Raw genomic sequence first — 19,263 nt, 5'->3', positions numbered from 1 at the left:
ATAATTAAACACCACCTTAGAATCTAAGGACCATAAAACTGTTTTTAATAGCACCACCAAGATGGGCAGCTGTGGTGGCAACAGCTGAGGCCCTGCCCCAGGTCTCAAGGTTTCCTGCTACGAACTTCCTGAGGACAGAAAGGGTCCTGTGCCAGAAGATTCACACAGTCTGCTCCTGGCTGTCTGAGGCTCTGCAGGTGTGAATGAGTGAGCATCTGGAGTTAAAGCTTCATTTTCTGCCCTGCCTGGCTGGGGCCGGGGAGGCTGCTTCGTGGAACCAGTGGTAGGACAAGTATCCTTGCACACACTCCCTGCACACACTCACCTGTGTCCACTCTGCCATAGTCCACGAAGATCTGCAGCATGACGGAGCCCAGCAGGTACCCGAAGGCCGGTCCGAATACAGAGATGGCAAATAAGATGGCTGGAAAGGGGAGCAGGCAAAGGAGGCTTAGGGAGCTTGAAAGAGTGTGGCAGCCCCAGGTTCTTTCCCTAGCTGAGGGATTCCTGAGATGTCACACCATCTGTCCCCTGGCCCTAACAAGTCCGCACCGAGGGCATTTCCCATAGACAAGACCAGAATCACTCAAGATCCTGAGATGTGCAGAACTAAAGCTGTTTCTCCTCCAGCCAGCTGCCAGAGAGATCCACTTGCCAGGAGGAAAAGCCTCCCCAGCACTTAAAGATTCCTGCCGGGTGTGCTGGTGGGCGAGGCTCCCTGCGAGTATGATGCTGGGGGCCCTGGCAGGAGCTGTGGGGCTACTGAGCCAGTGCGGGTGCTCTGTCTGGTTTGGGGCGTGGGCCTTGAGAATGCTCAGTGTGGCTTGTTCTAAGGGAAGGATGGGGGCAGTCAGGTGGTCATTTGTTATCTGCTTTGCTTGTCCTTCCTTGAGGCTGTCCTGTCCCTAAGTGGACGGTCAGGAAGACACGGGTACCCCGGCCTGTGCCTGGAGGACCGGACAGCAATAGTTCCAGGAGCTGGTAAGGAGCTCCCCTGTGCCCAGCGTGGGGCTAAGGGGTGACCTACATTACTTATGTAATCCCACAGCTGCCCAGGGCATGGATACTATTAGCCCCATTCTGCAGGCGAGGGAACCTGGGACCCTGGGGCCCAGCCACCTGCCCAGGATCACACAGCTTGTAGGTAACAGAGCTGGCCTTCCAGCCAGATCTGTCTGCTCCCCAAACCTCGGCACTCGTTTGCTGTGTTTAGTGGGGCAAAGAAGGTCCGACCTCGATTCAGCCCCTCAGGGCCTCAGCAAAGGCCACTTCAGGACTGGGCCCCCTCCCTGCTGCCCTCCTCAAGCCTGTGACTCACAGATGTACAGGGGTGAGTTGTTGGGCTCAGAGAAGTCGTCCACATAGGAGATTCCAAACGGCTGAATGGGCACCGTCCCAACGCCTGCCAGCAGCTGGGCGACCACCATGAGAGCCCACATGCTGCTGGTCTCCTTCTGGGAGTCCTGGGTGGTGCTGTGGCACTTGCTGGGGGGCAGGTCCTGCCAGTGCTTCTGACAGAGCTCAGCTTGGAAGAAGCTGTTGTTCCCTGCAATGAGAGGGCATGCCGGTCACCAGCTGGTCTCCTGGTTCCACCAGCTGTTCTCCAAACCTGCCCTTCCTCTCAGGCCTTTGGGAAGTGACTATAGACACAGAGGTCAGAGTGTGGCCTCCCTGCTCTGGGAGCAGACCTTCTTGGGTGGGAGATGAATCTTCCGCCCATGGCTATCCATTCTTTGTCCTCTACGAGTACAGGCAGGGGCCTGAGCATGGAGGCTGATACTGTCATTCCCGGAGGAAAGGGTCACCCAGTTGAAAAAGGGGGATCCAGGATCAAAACCCAGGCTTGCTGGCCTGAAGTGCCCCGTGCTCAGCCTCAAGCTTGAGGTCCTCAGGGTGTGGTTCTCTTTAGCAGGACAAAGGCCATTCTGTCTCACAGAAGACACTGTCAGCCCCACCTGGGATGCATCTCTCCTGTGTCATGACTCTCGGAGCCTGATTCCTGGATAAGCCTGGCAGTGTGTCACACAAAGGCATTTAATGTCCTTACTGAATGTGGGCAGCAACCAAGAATCCTACAACTTGGGGAGCTGGAAAGGACTTGAGACTGTCTAGTTTAGTCCCTCCTATTACAAATGGGCACCACAGGAGCCAGGCTGCACCCTGAGACCCTTCTGTGAGGGTCCCAGAGACTCCCAGCGTGCCATGAGCACCATGCAGCCTGTGGCTGTGGGGACCAGGCCAGGCTGGACTGCCACTCCATGTGGCTGTTTTTAACTTGGCCCACACTAACCAATCAGCACTGTCTGCTCTCCAAGGCCTTGAGAGATCTTGAGGGCTCCCTTCCATAAGATCCCTTCTTCTCAACAAATATTGTGAAAATGTCTATGCTACCTAGAGCAATCTACACATTTAATGTAATCCCTATCAAAATACCATCAACTTTTTTCAAAGAAATGGAACAAATGATCCTAAAATTTGTATGGAACAAAAAAAGACCCTGAATAGCCAAGCCAGAGGAATGTTGAAAAAGAAAAGCAAAGCTGGTGGCATCACAAGTCCGGACTTAAAGCTCTATTACAAAGCTGTCATCATCAGTATATGTGCTGCCGAAGCGAGCACAAGCTGTCGTCATCAGGACAGTATGGTACTGGCACAAAAACAGACACATAGATCAATGGAACAGAATAGAGAGCCCAGAAATGGACCCTCAACTCTATGGTCAACTAATCTTCAACAAAGCAGGAAAGAATGTCCAATGGAAAAAAGACAGTCTCTTCAACAAATGATGTTGGGAAAATTGGACAGCCACATGCAGAAGAATGAAACTGGACCATTTCCTTCACCACACACAAAAATAGACTCAAAATGGAAGAAAGACCTAAATGTGAGACAGGAATCCATCAAAATCCTAGAGGAGAACACAGGCAACAACCTCTTTGACCTCAGCCACAGCAAATTCTTCCTAGACACATCGCCAAAGGCAAGGGAAGCAAGGGCAAAAATGAACTATTGGGACTTCATCAAGATAAAAAGCTTTTGCACAGCAAAGGAAACAGTGAACAAAACAAAAGACAACCAGCAGAATGGGAGAAGATATTTGCAAATGACAGATCAGATAAAGGGCAAGTGTCCAAAATCTATAAAGAACTAATCAAACTCAACACCCAAAGAACAAATAATCCAATCAAGAAATGGGCAGAAGACTTGAACAGACATTTCTGCAAAGAAGACATCCAAATGGCCAACAGACACGTGAAAAAGTGCTCAACATCACTTGGCATCAGGGAAATACAAATCAAAACCTCAATGAGATACCACCTCACACCAGTCAGAATGGCTAAAATTAGCAAGTCAGGAAACGACAGATGTTGGCGAGGATGCGGAGAAAGGGGAACCCTCCTACACTGTTGGTGGGAATGCAAGCTGGTGCAGCCACTCTGGAAAACAGTATGGAGGTTCCTCAAAAAGTTGAGATACCATTTCACACCCATCAGAATGGTTGTTATCAACAACAACAAACAGAAAACATCGTGTTGTTTGTGTAAGATGTGGAAAAAGTTAGAGCCCTTGTACACTGCTGGAAGGAATGCAAAATGGTGTGGCCACTATGGAAAACAGTACAGCGGTTCCTCAAGAAAACTTTAAATACAACTGCCATATGATTCAGCATTTACACCTCTGGGTATATACCCAAAAGAATGTAAAACAGGACTTAACAGATATTTGTACACCAGCGTTCACAGCAGGGTTATTCACAATAGCCAAAAGGTGGAAACAATCCAAATGTCCACCAACACAATGAATGTGATAGATACGTACAATGGAATATTACTGAGCCTTAAAAAGGAAGGGAATTCTGACACATGCTACATACAAAATGGAAGAACCCTGAAGACATTATGCTAACTGAAATAAGCCAGACACGAAAGTACAAACATTGCAGACTCCACTTATATGAAGAAACTTGAATAGACAAATTCACAGAGACAGAATGTAGAATGGTGGTTATTGGGGGCTGGGTGGGAGGCGGAATGGGGGGTTAGTGTTTCGCGGGTACAGCTTCAGCTGGGAAAGATGAAAAGTTCTGGAGATGGATGGTGTTGATGGTCGTACAATAGTGTGAATGTACTTAATGCCATTGAACTATACACTTAAAAATAGTGAGAATGGTAAATGTTATGTGTGTATATATATATATATATATATATATATATATATATATATATAATTACCACAATAAAGTATAATGTAGCCTGCTCCACACCGAGTCGGGAGAGAACAGGGAGCATGTGGGAGAAGCACCAACCCAGCATCACTGGGAGAGGGTTTGGGAAAAGATTCCTGGAGAAAGTGGCCCTGAGCTAAGAAGAAGCAATAGGAGTAGACAAAGAGCAGCAAGGAGGATTGAGGAAGAGCAATGTGGAGGGGCTGAGAGATGTGGGTGACACGCTCCATGGCACGGAATGCAGTTCAGTACGAGCGGCATGCAGGTAAAAGCGGGGTGAGGCAGAGCCACTCCTGGAGGGTTTGTGGGTCCTGGGAAGGGGCATGGATTGTATCCTAAGGAAAACCCCAGAAGGGTCAAGATCACGAACACAACTGGAGGCATTAAGACCAGTTTGCAAGATCTGAGGCCCATGTGTAGGGAGTGGAATTGACCCAATAAAGAGCTATTTTGGTGGCAAAATAGGTGAGGCCATGCATTGCATGAGGGGCAGGGAGGGCTGGCCGGCTCTGGGACGCACAGCCCAGACGCATGCGTGTGAGACATGCAAGGCCAGGCTGGCTGCAGGAGCGCGTGACAAACGAAGGCCTGGAGATTGTTTCTCTTAAGAGCTCTAGTCCTTGATTTCTCGGATTCTTGTTATTTTACTACATTCACGTTTATTAGAACGCTGTTGCCGGCTTGGCTGGCAACATTATTTTCTGTGGGGCATGTCATGGTCATCGAAGATCAGGAAAACGTTGACTGGCTTATTTGGTCTTCGCCCGGCGCGTGGCACAGTTCGCCAGTGCCATAAAAATCCTCGCGAAATTCTACCTGATGAAAAGTCCAGGAGGTAGAACCCTCTGGGGCTCGTGTGTTATCATTAACTTTTAGAATGTCACACTCCATGTCAGGAACTGCCTTTACTAAAATGTGTATTTTAAAATATAGTCAATTGGCCCCAACTCCAAGTCTATGGAGTTCCTTTCTGGCTCTTCCGCATGCTAAATTGATTCAAGATCTCTTGATGAACTCTCTTTTCCTTATGCCAGCCCTGAATGGGGCCAAATCCACCCTGGCCCAGGCCGTGACTCATGCGAAATTCACCTGCAAAGGACAAGGCTTCTTTCACCAGGGAGCCCCGCCCGTGGGGATGCAGCAGCTGGCTGTCCTGGGGGCAGGGAGCCCTGGAGCCAGGAAGAGCGGGGTGCGGCAGTGGGTAGGACCTGCTGCTCCCTGCCTCAATGTGGGCACAGGTGTTTATGCCAGAGACAGGCATAGTGTGGGCTTCCCAAGAACTCATGTCTGGGACTCCGGCAGTGGGGAAACATGGCCGGCTTCCTCTGGTGAGAGCGGAGTCTTCTAGAATTTAGACCATTAGGCTTTTCTCCTAAAAATCTAGAGGACAGGGATTGATGAGTCCAAGGGCTGGAAGAAGGGGGAGGAAAAGACCTTGTGTCAGAAGACCTTGGCAAAACTGATGGTGGGTGGGGGGACTCAGTTTCTTTGGTCCACCCCACCCCTCTCCTCCCTGGAGTGGTTTCTCAGCTTCCTCTAGGAGCTCAGGCCCATGTGAAGGAGACAGAGCCACCTCTCCCCATCCCTCAAGCATTCCAGCAAAGGCCCTCTACCCAGTTACTCTCCATTAACTTATGGAAACACATCACCCTCCTCTTCTGATGTTGCTAGCTCTGACCTTCCCACCATGTTAAATCCTGTGGTGAGGTCAGAGAAATGTCTATCTATTCCAGCCACCACAGACTCCAGAGGCTGCCTGCCCACCCAAGGTCGCTTTCCTCCATCTTGGAGGGCCCTGAGAAAGGGAGGGAGGGGAATCTGTTCATTAGAGGGATGTCAGTCTGTTTCTCATCTTCCCGGAGGCAGACTTCTGGAAGGCTCAAGTTCATCAGAGCACATTCTTTTCCCACAAGACCCAGAAGTCTGGCTGTGCCAGTTTTCACAGGGCTGTGAAATGCTAACTAGAAACAGGCTGGGACCTCTCTCCTCCTCCAGCTACCCCAGCACCACCCCAGTTGCACGTGAGTCAACCCTCTGACTCATTCCACAATTTAAATTCAGAGTTTCAGTTCTAATTCTGGACCCCTCAGTGGGCTTGGAAAGATAGGGGACTCTGTGGCAGGAAGGTCTACTTCCCCAGAATGGGACCTACAGAGACAGGACAAATCTGGGCAGACCAAGGTCTAGCCACTCCATTGTTCAAAGACACACATTCCAGGTGTGGCCAGGCTGAGCTCAGCTGGAGGGCTGCCAAGGATGTAAGAGGTTTCTGCACAAAGATCTGAAACTGGGTCTGAGAGAGGACCCTAGAAGGGTCAAGAAACATAGGAAGGCCACGGCAAATGGGGCTTTCCTTTGACTAGTCATGCTCATCATTCTGGTAGAAGAGAGTTCCTCCGGGGAACAGAAGGGTGGCAGTGAGTTCTCCTTCAAGTCATGTTCCTTGAAAGCCACACATACCTCCCTGCTCAGAAGCGGGCATGGTTTGTGGGTGAGTAGGGTCAAGTGAGGCAAGACCCAAGCCTCAGAAGCAATGCGTAAGAGAATAATAGGAAAAGGCCCGGGGGGTGCTTCTGGAGAGTTTTCTGGAAACAAGGCCAAGGTGCCAAGCCCTCAGGCTATCAGCAAACCCCTGGAACCTCATTCAGAATGTTCCACTCTGAAGGACCTATTTCCTCATCTTCCTAAATTCAGCTACTCAACAGTCCTTCCCGAAAACTCTGGCAACACCCACCAGCAAGCCTGGAACAGACTGTCCCAAACTCAGATGATTTGAGATCTCAAAGTGGTTTGCAAAGTGGATTGTTCACACATCATAAGTGATTGGGTTCCCAGTGCAGTTCACAAAGCCTTGTTACTCCATAATGCCCTGCTAATAATATGTGGTCTATTCCAACTAGACTAAGTCTCCACTTACAAAAAAATTTCTATGGGCATTCTGAGTTTCGTTTTGGGAAACTAGGAGAACAGATTCTTCTGCACCAGCAGAAACCGAAAGAGTTAAGTTTGACAGCCTGAGACACATCATGGGGTAGTGAAAGGGATTCATATTTTGAAACCAGACAAATCAAGTTCAAATCTTGGTTCTACCACTCACTGGTTGGGGGCCTCTCAGAACCTCAATGTCTTCATCTCCAAAACAGATATAATACCTACCTTGTGATATTCTTATTAGGATTAAAATAATGGGTATATTATAACCTGGGACATAGTGATCAAATAATATCAATTTTCATCCAAAGAGGCCAGAAACTGAAAAATTTAAATGAAGAAGGGAGATGGTGGAACCCTGGAGACAGGCAATAAAGCCCAGGTTTCTAAGAACCTGGGGGCTGGGTCTAGAAACTAGAGACAAGTAAGATCAGTGCTGATCATCAGGAGAGGATGGATTCATATCTTTGAAAGAAAAGAGTGAGCTCAGGGAGTGGAAGGAGAGTGATCCTGTGTTCTGCTCTCCGACTGAGTTTGTAAGACTAGTTCTGAGGCTGAGGCTGGTCACCCCTCACACACCATCACCCCAGCACTAGAGGGAGCCCTGGAGAAAATGCCTACTTGTATTGAGGAGGCCAGATGTGAGAGGGCAGGTCCACTGTGCACGGTGAAACAAGACTGGACGTTACCCTGCTGGCGAGGAGCTTTCCCCACCCACACCCTTGCCCCTGCGCCCTAAGGAATTGCCACCAGGCCAAGGAAGAAGGCATCACCTGGCTTGGCTCATCATCAAACTGTTTCTTAGTGCACAGGAGGGACGGAAGATATACCTGAGGTATGGATGGTGGCTTAAAGCCATTTAAAATGTTGGAAGAGATGTGAGCTTAATATGCACCCTCCAGTTGGGAGTGAAGCAGAACATATTCTTCACAGATTTATTCAATAGGCTGATGAGGACCTCTTTGGAAAAAAAAAAAAATGATGAGCTGAGCCAACATGAGTTCATCAAGAGCCAGTCATGCCAAACCAACCTCATTTCCTCTGTTAGTAGGGCTCGCAGACCAGCAGGAAGTTGTAACATGGTGTTACTTGACTGGAGGAAGCCTTTTGACAAGCCTGTCATGATATCCTGGTAGACAAGATGCGGACACGTGGCTGGAGAGTCCTCTGGGGAGAACTGGCTCAAAGCGTGCCCAGGGTTGATATCAATGGGCCAGTGCAACCCGGGAGATGGCCCTAGCTGCACACCACTCAACACTGTTGTCACAGGCTTGGGTGAAAGCAGTAACAGCTGACAAATTTGTGAATGACACAAATGACACAAAACGGGGAGGAATAGTTAACAAGACAGACAAACCATAAGAGACTCTTAATCATAGGAAACAAACTGAGGGTTGCTGGAGGGGAGGGGTGGGTGGGGGGATGGGGTAACTGGGTGATGGACATTGGGGAGGGCATGTGTGTAATGAGCACTGGGTGTTATAGAAGACTGATGAATTACAGACCTGTACTCCTGAAACAAATAATATATTATATGTTAATTTTAAAAAAAGGAGAGGAAAAAAAAAGAAAGAAAGAATGACAGTCCAAAACCTGAAAACTCAAAATTAGGCCTGAGGCTATAAGGAGGGGCTCCAACCAAGGAGAATGAATCTAATGGAATCAGTCTGGGCTGCTATACCAAAGTATCCTAGACTGGGTGGCTTGTAAACAACAGAAATTTCTCACAGTTCTGGAAGCTGGAAGTGTGAGATCAGGGAGCCAGCACAGATAGGTTCTGATGAGAGCCTCTTCTGGGTGGCAGATTGCCAACTTCTTGTTATGTCCTCACAAAGCAGAAAGAGAGTGAGGGAGCTCTCTGACCTCTTATAAGGGCTCTGATCCCATTCATGAGGGCACAACCCTCGTGACCTAATCACCTCCCACAGGCCTCACCTCCTAGCACACTCATGGTGGTCCTGACTTCTCTGTGCTGTTTCCCCCTTTAGATCTGGGCCTCGCATCCTTTCTGATGGTGGCCAATCCAAGCTCTGAATCCTGAAGAGTCCTTTTGTCCCGGTCTCTTGCTGGTTTCCTGCCTCCTGGTGGGTGGCACACTACCCAGATGTGTCTGGTGGTTCCCATTTCAAACCCTTGGGCCACAGGAGGTATCTGGGCACAGCCAACAGTTCTGCTCTACCAGGTGTGGCAAGAAGGGCAGAAAGTTCCTCCCTGTGTCCTCCAGGGATCCTCAGGGAGTCCCAGGCCTCCTGTAGGAGAGGCCAACGGTTTCTTCAAGCCATAATCCCCAGTGGGACAGGGGCCCACACTGCTTCTGTAGGGCTATCCCTCACTCCCTAACAGTTTTCCTGGGGTGCCCAAAGCCACTGGAATAGTAACCACCCTTTCTTTCCCACCCTGTGTGCCGACTCCCCCGAGGAGACCGCCCCCCGCAACCTCCCACCACGCCCAAGACATCTAGTCAGCTGGGAATGCTGGAGAAGTGCCTCTCCCCAGGGGAGCAGGGTGCAGGATACAACCTGCAGGAGGCAGCTTGCTGTAGAGCACTGCCCCTCCTCCCAGACCCGAGCAGGTCTGCCACCCCAGCCTCATTCCTGAACAGGGGAAATGACTAAACAAGCCTTGGGGGCCTTACTGGGAGGGGGAGCCATGCTCAGGTCCCTACTCAGACCTCAGCTGGAGACTTAGGAGAACAAGGGGCTCTCATTTCCAGGCTGGCCAAGGGGGGAGATTGTGGCTTGCCCACAAAGCAGATGTTAAGAGAACCTGACGGTCAACTACTCTCATATCAACTGCTGGGGCCTTTAGAGAGGCCATGGTCCTGTTGCCATGGAAATGACCAGTTCACCTGAGGAGCCCCAGCTCCTTCCCTGGCCTTCCCCTAATGCTCAGCCCCACAGTCTAGTGTTTTCTATCATTTCTCCCCATTGGTTTCTATTCTTTCCTACACTATGCATTAAAAAATGTTCCACATCAAATTTCATTAGGTTTTGCTGTGCTCATCTGTTTGGGGCTATTTTTTTCTCAGTTGATTTAATCACCCCCATGTGTTTTGTGACTCCCCCCCCCCCCTTGTTGTTTTCTCTTCCTTTTCAGGTTAAATAGATCCAATTGGCCAGGTTGTACAACTTCCGCCCCAACTGTTCACCCACTCACCCCCCAACACACACACACTTACCCCTTCCCCCCCACATACACCCCCACCTCCACACCCTGACCAACCCCTGCCATACACACTTTTCCCTCTCACATACATCCCCATCTCCACACTCCACACATCCACACGGTCCCCCTACACCCTCCACACGCCTCCCCCACATATCTTCCCTCGCACACAGCCCCACCCCCACCCTTCCCATCTCCACATACATCCACCTCCTGTCCATACCAGTACACCTTTCCTCACACACACACACTGATACACAATTACCCCACAGACACACTCACACATCCCCCCGCCCTGCCCTGAACACCTTCTAAGCATACCGTACATCTCACACCACAGCTGGCTGTTCACCACTGGACAGCCCTGAGCTTGTTTGCCATGAGCAGTTCCCTCAGTGGAAGGACCCTGAGTGGCTCCCACAGTTCAGGGGAGTGGGTTCTGCTCTGGGGGTTGGGGCGCTGATTCTAGGCCCTGTGTGTTGTCCACTGAGGAAGAAATACAGTCACTCAGGAGCCTGAGGCTTCCCTTCCTTATGCCTCCTTACCACCCTCTTTCCCAGGGACACCCTTGGGATGAATGAGCATGGACGAGCTGACACATTTATGAATAAAGGACTAGAAAGCTGACTCTTCCCTTTCTTTTCTTGACTGCTTCAAAAATACAATCCAACCCCACCTCTTATCTTACAGGAAGCTCCCTGCCTGTGTGCATCCATTGTCTGTGTAGGAGCCGACTTCCCTCTGGACTTGGCTTAGGAGGTTCCACAGGTTACACCTAGTCCTGCCAGACACTGGTTTCCAAAGACCCTTCTTTCATCTCCTAAGGGAATTGATATCACGTTGGCCTGTTTCCCATCTACCGAAACTTCTCTGTGCCTTCCAGAAGTGGTCTTGGAGGCTTGGCTGGGTAACTAGTCTTTTTTCTAAAGGCGCCAGGGCACATTTCCGGACCCCTCTGACATTTAGAAAATCTAAACATTCATAAATGTCTGCCTGGCCTTTTTAAAATTAGCAATCAGTTGTTAAAGGTCTCCATGATTCCCACAATGTTCAGCCCCTCTTTATTTTTTTCCTAAAATACATAGTTACTCTTCATTTCCCATGTTCATTTCTGGAGTAGCTCTGCTCCAAGGGGAGGAAATCAGCAATCAAGACATAATAGGTCTGGGGGTCATTACTTATGAGTAACAAATTTCAAATGTCACAATAAGGGCAGGCAAAGAAAAATTTGCTGGACAGCTAGCATGGGCACTTTACCTATACTACTTTGTGTTAATTTTGCCCTCAGAACACCCTGAAAGTGAAGGTATTATGGGTCCCATTTTACAGATAAGGAAACTGAGGTTTAGGAAGGTAAAGTAGGAGCTTGCTTAAGGAGCCTTGGCAAGTAAGTGGCTGAGCTACATTTGAATGTTGAAGTCTGTGCTCTTCCCATCAGACCAGGCTGCTCCAACTAGGGTCTGGGAATAGAACAGAATAGCAGCCCCAGCTTCAACTGAGAGAAATCCTATGGACTCACATATGGAGGATGCAGCAGGGACTATGTTGAGGGACGAGCCCTGCTCTAGGCCTGAGCAGAAGACCTACAGTGAGGACGAGGGAGAAGCTGCGCTCAGATGCCCCCAGGATGCCCAGCCCATCAGCCCAAGCCCATGAGCTATGAGACTCAGCTTGTTATAGGAAGCAGGATGCTTCCTCATTTGGGACCCTAGTTTACCCAGCATAATACATATCTTGTCCCCACCACTGCCAATTATTTTTTTCAAAGATTTTATTTATTTGAGAGAAAGAGAAAGAGAGAGATCCAGCGTGAGCTGGGGGAGGGGCAGAGGAACTAGCAGACTCCCCACTGAGCATGGAGCCCACATGGGGCTCTATCCCAGGACCCCAATGTCATGACCTGAGCCGAAGTCAGACACTTAACCGACTGTGCCACCCAGGTGCCCCATCCCACCACTGCCAGTTATAAAAACCAACATTTAACAGGCTAAATTCTGAGCAAGCATCTTCCCAGCTCTCGTTGCCCTGTGAGCAAGTGTCTGTTTCATACGGGGAGGAACTGAGCCTCAGCTGTGGAGGAGGTGGCCCGAGGGAGGGAGTCTCCATTCCCAAGGACTGCCTGACTCCAGAACACCACTCAGGGTGGTGCATTTAATAAAATTCATTTGTTCCTGATCGCCTTGACTAATTCAAAACTAAAGTTCCCGTAGGAATACATATGAAATAGGAGTTGCATTTCAAACTTTTCCCATGAAGTGAGATTTCTGGATATTTTCATTTGCACACATTAGCATAGCACATACCCATGCTGCACTGGTACCCAGCGCACAGCCCCAGATAGATGCCACGGATGTGGCTCCTGGGCCAAAGTCCTCCTCATCCCTCCTCCTGACACCAGGAAGATGCCCTAAAGGTGCCTCAGCCCTGAGCACTTCCAGCTGCTGTTTTGACCCCAGCCAGAGTAAGGGAGACTGCTGGGCCTCGTTGTTGCAAATAGAATTTACACAGATGAAACGAGCAAAAACAATGAAAAAGTTTGATTCTCCTGGCCTGTGGTTCCTCCCTGCAGGCTGAGAGGCCAGCTGTGGTCCCTGTCCCAGTCCCCTTCAGTTCCCTCTCAGTGGAGTTTGTCTAAGAGCACTGAGGTCAAGGAGGGAATGGCAGAGTGTTTCCCTCTGAGCAAGGAGGATCATGGTGGGCTGAACCCCAGCCAACGGACTATCCCTAACAAGGAGCAGAGTGATTGCTTTCAGAGGCCCGCCCATCTCTAACCACCCTCTGTGGTGGCTGCTCTGTGCGAAGCAAATGCCGTTGGTATGTGGCCCAGGCTTTGGGCAGCCAACCCACCAACCTACAGTGTGTGGTGCCTGGCAGGATGCCCTCCCCTCAGCCTGGCCCCAGTGCCCCGGGCTCCCTTGCTGATTTCATTAACCTAGTCCTCATGCTGCTGGGGAAGGGCAGGGACCCTGGGTCTGGAGTGGGCTTGGCACAGGGCTCTCTGGGACGGTAGCCAGCAATGCCTGACTCTCCTTCAGAGCTGGCCTCAAATCCCTTGTCTAGACTGAGGAGGAGAAAGAGCATGGCAGGACACCTAGGTTTGGGTCTATCTTCCACCTGGACCTACTTGAAGAAGAACTCAGTCTCTACATAGTCCAAATAGATACAAGGCCACAATGCATTCATGAGAAAAGATTAGTTCACTGGTGATTTACATAGAGGTGGGGAAAAGATCCCCATGATCAGAACCCAGCAGACATTTCATCATTAGACACTGCTACTCTGGCTCCATTCTTTTTCCATTCCAGCCTCCTGTCTGTCCCTACCAGAAGTCTCAGAACCCATAAAGGAATCCCTTCGGGGCACCTGGGTGGCTCAGTTGTTGAGCGTCTGCCTTTGGCTCAGGTCGTGATCTTAGGGTCCTGGGATCGAGCCCCACATAGGGCTCCCTGCTCATTAGGGTGTCTCTTCCCTCTCCCTCTGCCCACCTCCCCGGCTCACATGTGTATTCTCTCTCTCTCTCAAATAAATAAATAAAATCTTAAAAAAAAAAAAAAAAAAAGGAATCCCTTCTATCATTCTAAGTGATTCAACTCTTGAACCTGACCTCTAGATGAGACCAAAAAAAAAAAAAAAAAAAAAAGCACCTGACATTTAAGTAAGCAGGTAAACAGGAATCAGAATCAGTTATTCCCTTAGCATATCCTTTGGTGGCTTACTTATTCTCAGACATCTTCACCTCCAATACAGTGGGCCAAGGATGAGCATTTGTGGACTCTCACTGCTGCTCATCACAAAGCCACTGCCACTTCTTACATCCTTCAAAACATGTACAAGTTTATCCCAAGCCAATAAATTATCATAAAATTAGCTCCAAAGCAATGTTGCTCCTGGGGTGCTGAGTGAATGCAAATGCAAAACCACTTTGTAAGGCTATTTCCCCAACCCAGACCACACAAAATTTTTACAGGGGAAAAAAATCCCACTGCAAATGATCCCACAGTCAAACATTATAAAACATACAGGAAATAATCCACCATGAACAAGAGCAAGCAAACACAAAACATTTTAGCATCCTCAAAACTTTAGCTAAGGGGAGCAAACTGAAAAAGACTATAAAATAAATTTGTTTAAAATAATTGAAGAGACCAAAGTAAATAGAAATCATAAGGCAATATCAAAAATCATGAAAACAGGGCAGAGAGATTTGAAAAACTAACATAATAACTTTTAGAAATTAGCAAAATATATAGAGCCATTAAAATGTACAATGTAGAGTATGAGTTGGATCAGATTAAGGGAGCTGAAGGGAGACTAAGTGAGCAAGAAGACGTACTTGAGGAAATTACCAGGAGGCAGCTTAGATGAATAAAGCACTTGAAACTATGAAAGACAAAACATGAGAAGGCCAGACATAAAAATGTATTATATATAATACATTAATACATTAATGTACATATATAATACATTAACATATTATATATATACATATTATATATACTATATTATATATTTATTTTATATGTTATAACATATAAAATACTTTATATGTTATATATTATATATTTATATATTTTATATATAATACATTATATGGATTTTTAGAGGACAGAATGGAGAAAATAGGGCTATGCAATATCGGGAACATTTCTGGCTGAGAGTTTTTCAGAATCAAAGAAAAACCTTAATCTTCAAAAGAAATAGCACATTGAATTTCCAAACAGATAAGTAAAAATTAACCTATACTTAGACACCATATGGTAAACATGCAAGACCACAAAGAAGGGAGAAAATCTTAAAGTCAACTAGAGAGAAAAAACGGAATTACCAGAAAGGATTGACAATGAGACTGATGGAGAAGTCCCAGTACCAGAAAGAGGAGCCAGAAGACAGAGGCACTGAGAGGAAATAACTATGAGTTTAAAATCCTGCTTGTAGCCAAACCATAATGCGAGGACAAGGGTAAAACTGACATTTTCAGACACAGACTTAGAGCTTTTCTCATTCATGGGCCCACCTGCAAGTCATGTTAATGAATATATTTCAGGAAAAAGGAAATTAAATCAACAAGGGTAGGTGAAATGCAAGAAGCAATTGTGAGCAAAGAAACCAGTAAACTTGTGGGTAAATACACATAAGTGCTGACTTATTTATAACTAACAACGACTACAATAATAATGGGTACTGGGGGGAGGTTAAAGACAGGCAGAACTAAAGTACGGGTCAACAAAAACATGGAAGATGGAAGAGGACAGTGAGCAGTAAAATATCCCAGCATCCTTACTTTGTTCTGTTGGAGAATAGAGACATTCATCAGCTTTAGAGTTTGTTAAGTCATAGGTCAGTGTTAAAATGTAAGGGTAAGGGTGAGGCATACTGTGTTCATGGACTGGCAGACTCAATAAACGTGTCCAGTGTCCCCAAATTGATCTATGAATCTAGTGCAATTCTAATAAAAATTCCAGAAGCATCTTTTTTAGATAGACAAGCTGTTTATAAAATTTATATGGGAAGGCAAATGAATAAGAATAGATAAAACAATTTTGCAAAAGAAGAATAAAGTTGGAGGAATCATAGTACCCAATTTTAAAATCTTAACTATAAAGTTGCAGGAGTCATGACAGTGTGACAGTGGGAAAGAACACACACAGAGACTACTAGAAAAGAACAGAAAGTCTAGAAAAAGACCCACACAAGTATGACCAATTGATTTTTCATAATGGTGCGAAAAATATTTAGTGGAGAAAAGATAGTCTTTTTTTAAATAGATTTTATTTATTTATTTGAGAGAGAGAGAGCACAAGCAGGGGGAGCGGCAGGCAGAGGGAGAAGCAGGCTCCCCACTGAGCAGGGAGCCCGAAGTGGGACTCGATCCCAGGACCCCGGGATCATGACCTGAACCGAAGGCAGACACTTAACTGACTGAGCCACCCAAGCACCCCAAAAGATAGTCTTTTTGACGAATGACACTAAAACAATTTAACATCCATAGGCAAAAAGAAGAAAAAGAATCTTATTAAAAAATTAACTCAAATGGATCATAGATCTAAATGTAAGTGGGAAGCTATAAAACTTAAGAAGAAGAAAAAAAAAAAAACCCAAAACAAAAACCACACGCATAGGAGAAAATCTTCCTGACCTGGAATTAGGCAAAGAGTTCTTAAATGTGCACCAAAAGCATGATCCGTTAAAGAAAAAAGAATTATAAATTGTATTTCATCAAAATGAAAAACTTTTGCTTTGCAAATGACAGTGTTAAAAGAATGTAAAAGATAAGCTAAGGACTGGAGAAAATATTCGCAAATCTTCTGCCCAATAAAGAATTTGTATCCAGAATTTATAAAGAACTCTCAAACTGAACAGTAAGAAAACAAATAATCCAATTACAAAATGGGCAGAAGGCTTGAACAGACACCTTCCCAAAGAGAATATATGCATGACAAATAAGCACATGAAAAGATGTTAACATCATAAACTTGTATTTACAAAAAAGAAAAAAAAAAAAAACCTGAACACAAATATTTATAGCAGCTCTATTTGTACTTGGTACAAACTGGAAACAATTCAAATGTCTTTCAATGGATGAATAGGTAAACTGTGGTATATCCGTACAATAGAATACTACTCAGCAATTAAAAGGAATGAACTACTGATATATGCAACAAATTCAGTGAATTTCAAAGGCCTATGGCCCAGGAAAGAATCCAGTCTCAAGATGTTACATGCTCTATGTTTCCATTTCTGTGTTATTCTCGAAGCCACAAAACTATAGTGATGGAAATGGGCTAGTGGTTGCAGTGCCTGGGGAGAGTGTGACTATAAAAGAATAGCATGATGGACGTGTCGGAGTGATGGAACTGTTCTATATCCTGACTGTGGTGGCTACACAAATCTATAATTGTGTTCAAATTTATAGAACTATGTGTCACCCCCAATGAAAAGTCAATCTTACTCTCTAATAATTTTTAAATGTTTCAACATAAGGATAACTAATACTGTATAACTTCCAAACCAGTAGAAGAAAAAAGATAAGCCTAAAGAAATAAGACATAACACTAGAAGGAAAAAGTATACTGATATGCAATGAACTTAAGCACACCAACTACAGGCGAGTGGCCACCTCCTGTGGGGGAGGAAGTGAGGAGCCAAGAAGGAGTTAATGTTTCTTTCTTTTTTTTTAATTTTTAAAAATTTTTTACTTAAATTCAATTTAGTTAACATACGGTGTATGTATATATTCAGGGGTAGAATTTAGTGGTTCATCAGTTGCATATAACACCCAGTGCTCATTACATCAAGTGCCCTCCTTAATGCCCATCACCCAGTTACCCCATCCCCCACCCCCCTCCCCTCCAGCAACCCACCCCTCCAGCAACCCTCCAGCAACCCTCCTTAATGCCCATCACCCAGTTACCCCATCCCCCACCCCCTCCCCTCCAGCAACCCCACCCCCCTCCCCTCCAGCAAGTTGTTCCCATAGTTAAGAGTCTCTTAAGGTTTGTCTCCTCTGTTTTTATCGTATTTTATTTTTCCTTCCCTTCCCCTATGTTCACCTGTTTTGTTTCTTAAACTGTGCATATAGGTGAAATCACATGGTATTTGTCTTTCTCTGACTGACTTATTTCGCTTAGCATAATAACCCTTGTCTTATTTCTTTTTGAAAAAGAGGCATCTGGCAACCCAAGAGTCCATCAACAGGTGAGTAGATACATAAAGTGTACTGTACCCATAAAATGGCATATTATTCAGCCACAAAGAAATGAAGTTCTGATACATGTTACAACATGGATGAACTTTGAAAACATGATGCAAAATGAAATAAGCTAGATACAAAAGGACACATTGTATGATTCCACTTATATGAAATACCTAGAATGGGCAAATTCATAGAGACAGAAAGCAGATTAGAGATAACCAGAGGCTAGGGAGAGAGAGGAGTGGGGAGTTATTGCTTAATGGGTACAGTGTCTGTTTGGAGTTGATGAAAAAATTATGGAAATAGTGGTGATAGTTGCACAGCATCGTGAATGTAATTAATGCCACTGAATTGTACACTTCCATTAGTTAAGATGGCAACTTTTATGTTTTTTTTTAAGATTTTATTTCTTTATTTCAGTCAGAGAGAGAGAGAGAGAGAGAGAGAGCACGAGTTGGGGGATGGGGTAGGGGGAGAAACAGACTCCCCAGAGAGCAGGGAGCCCAATGTGGGCCTCGATCCCTGGACCCTGGGATCATGACCTGAGCCAAAAGGAGACGCTTAATTAGAATGAGCCACCCAGGAGCCCCAACTTTTATGTTTTATATATACTTTACCACAATTAAAAAATAACATAAGAGGGGTTCCTGGGTGTCTCAGTCAGTTAAGCCTCTGACTCTTAATCTCACCTCAGGTCTTGATCTCGGGGTCATGAGTTCAAGCCCCGTGTTGGGCTCCATGCCCAGCATGGAGCCTACTTGAAAACACACACACACACACACACACACACACACACACCCCAAAACCATAATATACCCAAACACCTTAAATGTACAGTGAGCTGTATGGTATGTGAATTAGGGCTCAATAAAACTGTTAAAAGAAAAAAAGAAGAGGTATCTGAAGGAAAACAGATAAATCTTCATTATCAGTATATAAGTGTTTGTTGTATTATTTACTTTGCTATATTTTGATTTTTTCATATTAAAAATAAAATAATTTTTTAAAGACAAGGGAACTCTTACCAGGCAAGTTCGTGTTATTTAATTCCTTATTTATTACTTATGTAAAATCCTCATACATCTCTCCCTACCACAGGGCATGTCACTAAGAACCAGAGACTCTGTTTTGCAGAAGGGGACACTTGTCTGAGAATCAGGAGACCTGGGTCTGTCTCTCCCTAACTGGTGCCCTTGGGAAAGTTACTAGACAACTTTGAGTGCCAAGTTCTCATCTTAGACCTTTTCTC

The 19,263-nt window shown here is 46.2% G+C and overlaps 1 protein-coding gene across 1 annotated transcript in view; it reads right to left on the bottom strand.

The window, feature by feature from the left end:
• SLCO2A1 (solute carrier organic anion transporter family member 2A1) overlaps positions 1–19,263 on the bottom strand; it is an 82,027-nt gene that overhangs the window by 19,786 nt on the left and 42,978 nt on the right. The window contains exons 4-5 of the mRNA XM_036077087.2: positions 1,319–1,546; positions 326–424 (exon numbers count right to left, since the gene is read on the bottom strand). Coding sequence (XP_035932980.1) covers positions 326–424; positions 1,319–1,546 — 327 coding nt within the window. The remainder of the gene's footprint in view (positions 1–325; positions 425–1,318; positions 1,547–19,263) is intronic.

The sequence above is a fragment of the Halichoerus grypus genome, chromosome 1 (assembly GCF_964656455.1).
Source record: "Halichoerus grypus chromosome 1, mHalGry1.hap1.1, whole genome shotgun sequence".
Lineage (NCBI taxonomy): Eukaryota > Metazoa > Chordata > Mammalia > Carnivora > Phocidae > Halichoerus > Halichoerus grypus.
The sequence above is the reverse complement of the archived record's forward strand: the minus strand, read 5'-3'. Positions and strand labels throughout refer to the sequence as shown.